Raw genomic sequence first — 2,087 nt, 5'->3', positions numbered from 1 at the left:
CTGTGGGATCAAAAATGTCATTTTTGGACCTGAACAGTCTGAATGTAACTATTTAGTTTCCACAGTGTATTTTAGACTTATTGTAGGAGCTGTGCTGCAAATTCACTGATTACACTCAAATACACAATCTGGACTACATTTAGGACACATGCATCAACACACACACAGCTATCACAACAGGAAGAAGAAAAGAGACTAAAATGAGACAAACAGTCTCTAAGGATTAAAATCATTATGCCCCGCCCCCTGCAGGTCCAGGAGCGCGTGCAGAAGGAGCTGGACGAACACGTGGGCGAGCGAGCCGTTTGCGTGTCGGACCGCGGCCGGCTGCCGTACCTGGACTGTGTCATCAACGAGGGCATGAGGATCCGCCCGGTCAGCCCCGTGCTGATCCCGCACACCGCCATGACGGACAGCAGGTGACCCACCTTTAAACGCCGCAGCCATTCCCGAAATCACCGAATTAATGCACAAACCTGTGAAATAACACAGGATGGTCGGAAATTAGGAAACCCAACAATAATTTCTGTTTACGGTTTCTGGCTGATAAAAAGGGTCATTTTTGGGGATTTTTTTAAAAGAAAAAAACATGACTTCTAAACCAAAATTTTTTTCTAAAAAATCCCCCAAAAAAATTTAAAGAAGAAAAAATTGCCATTTTCCTTCAGAAAATAACCAACAGATTCATTAAAAATGAAAATGATCTGCAGCTCCAGCCAGTGTCTGTCTGTCTCACTGTCTCTGTCTGTCTGTCTCACTGTCTCTGTCTGTCTGTCTCACTGTCTCTGTCTGTGTCTGTCTGTCTCACTGTCTCTGTCTGTGTCTGTCTGTCTCACTGTCTCTGTCTGTGTCTGTCTGTCTCACTGTCTCTGTCTGTCTCTGTCTGTGTCTGTCTGTCTGTCTCACTGTCTCTGTCTCTGTCTGTCTCACTGTCTCTGTCTGTGTCTGTCTCACTGTCTCTGTCTGTGTCTGTCTGTCTCACTGTCTCTGTCTGTCTCTGTCTGTTTCTGTCTGTCTCACTGTCTCCGTCTCTGTCTCCGTCCCTGTCTCTGTCTGGTAGTATTGGCGGTCACTCTGTCCGCCGTGGGACTCGTGTTTTGGTCAACATGTGGTCGATTCACCACGACCCCGAACACTGGGACAAACCCGACCTGTTCAACCCAGGTAACACACACACACACACACACACACACACACACACACACACACACATACACACACACACACCTCATCAGAATAAAAAAAACAGAACCTGAACACACCCTGTTGTCTTAATATCCAGATCGTTTCCTTGACGACCGGGGCCAGCGGGTCACGCCCTCCTGCTTCCTGCCGTTCGGGGCGGGGCCTCGGGTCTGCGTTGGCGAGTCGTTGGCGCGGCTGGAGCTCTTCCTCTTCCTGTCGTCTCTGCTGCAGCGAATGAGCTTCAAGCTGCCTGACGGGGCTCCCCCGCCCAACCTGCAGGGGCGACTGGGCGTGGTCCTGCAGCCGCTGCCTTATAAGGTCGTGGTCACTCCGAGGGCGGGCTGGGAGGGCGGGGCAATGTGACCGTGGGAGGGGTTAATGGTCCTAAAAATAAACCGTTTGTTGCTTCACTTAATTTTTTGAGGAGAAATGAAAATTCTGCACAAATTAAGTGACAGAAAGTGTTCAGCCGACAATCTTCTCCGTCTGATGGTGAATTTTTATAACACAAGAAAAAACAGCTCACAGCTCCGCAGAGCAGCATTTCGCAAAACAAATGACATGAAAATGGTTCTTTACTGTTACAAAAAGAAATTTCAGTGCACTGCAAACAGCAGCAGGATCCAAACCGTTACACCCACCAAGAAGAAGAAAAGGTTTAAAGGTAAAAAAAAAAAACACTGAAAAATTGAAAAGAAAGAAAAAAATCACCAAACATGTTAAAGGAAACAAAAACTGCCAATTTTATTTTAAAGAAAACAAAATGACCAAAAATGTTCAAAGAAAAGAAATTAGCAAATACTTTTTTTAAAAAAAAAAATCATTCTTAAAAGAAAAAAAAATGTCTAAAAGTTTAAAGAATATAATAAGTCAAGAATATCATGCACAAAAATGATGTCGAT

The 2,087-nt window shown here is 45.2% G+C and overlaps 1 protein-coding gene across 1 annotated transcript; it reads left to right on the top strand.

Moving 5' to 3' along the window:
• Nucleotides 1–221: 221 nt before the first annotated feature.
• On the top strand, nucleotides 222–1,548 carry LOC121939245 (steroid 17-alpha-hydroxylase/17,20 lyase-like; the record flags this gene model as incomplete). The annotated part of the gene is made up of 3 exons (XM_042482319.1): nucleotides 222–419; nucleotides 1,061–1,164; nucleotides 1,283–1,548. Coding segments are annotated over 3 exons (568 nt in total), but the record flags the coding sequence as incomplete, so codon positions are not given.
• Between the last annotated feature and the right edge of the window lie 539 nt (nucleotides 1,549–2,087).

This window comes from Plectropomus leopardus, unplaced genomic scaffold (genome assembly GCF_008729295.1).
Source record: "Plectropomus leopardus isolate mb unplaced genomic scaffold, YSFRI_Pleo_2.0 unplaced_scaffold4388, whole genome shotgun sequence".
Lineage (NCBI taxonomy): Eukaryota > Metazoa > Chordata > Actinopteri > Perciformes > Serranidae > Plectropomus > Plectropomus leopardus.
The sequence above is the reverse complement of the archived record's forward strand: the minus strand, read 5'-3'. Positions and strand labels throughout refer to the sequence as shown.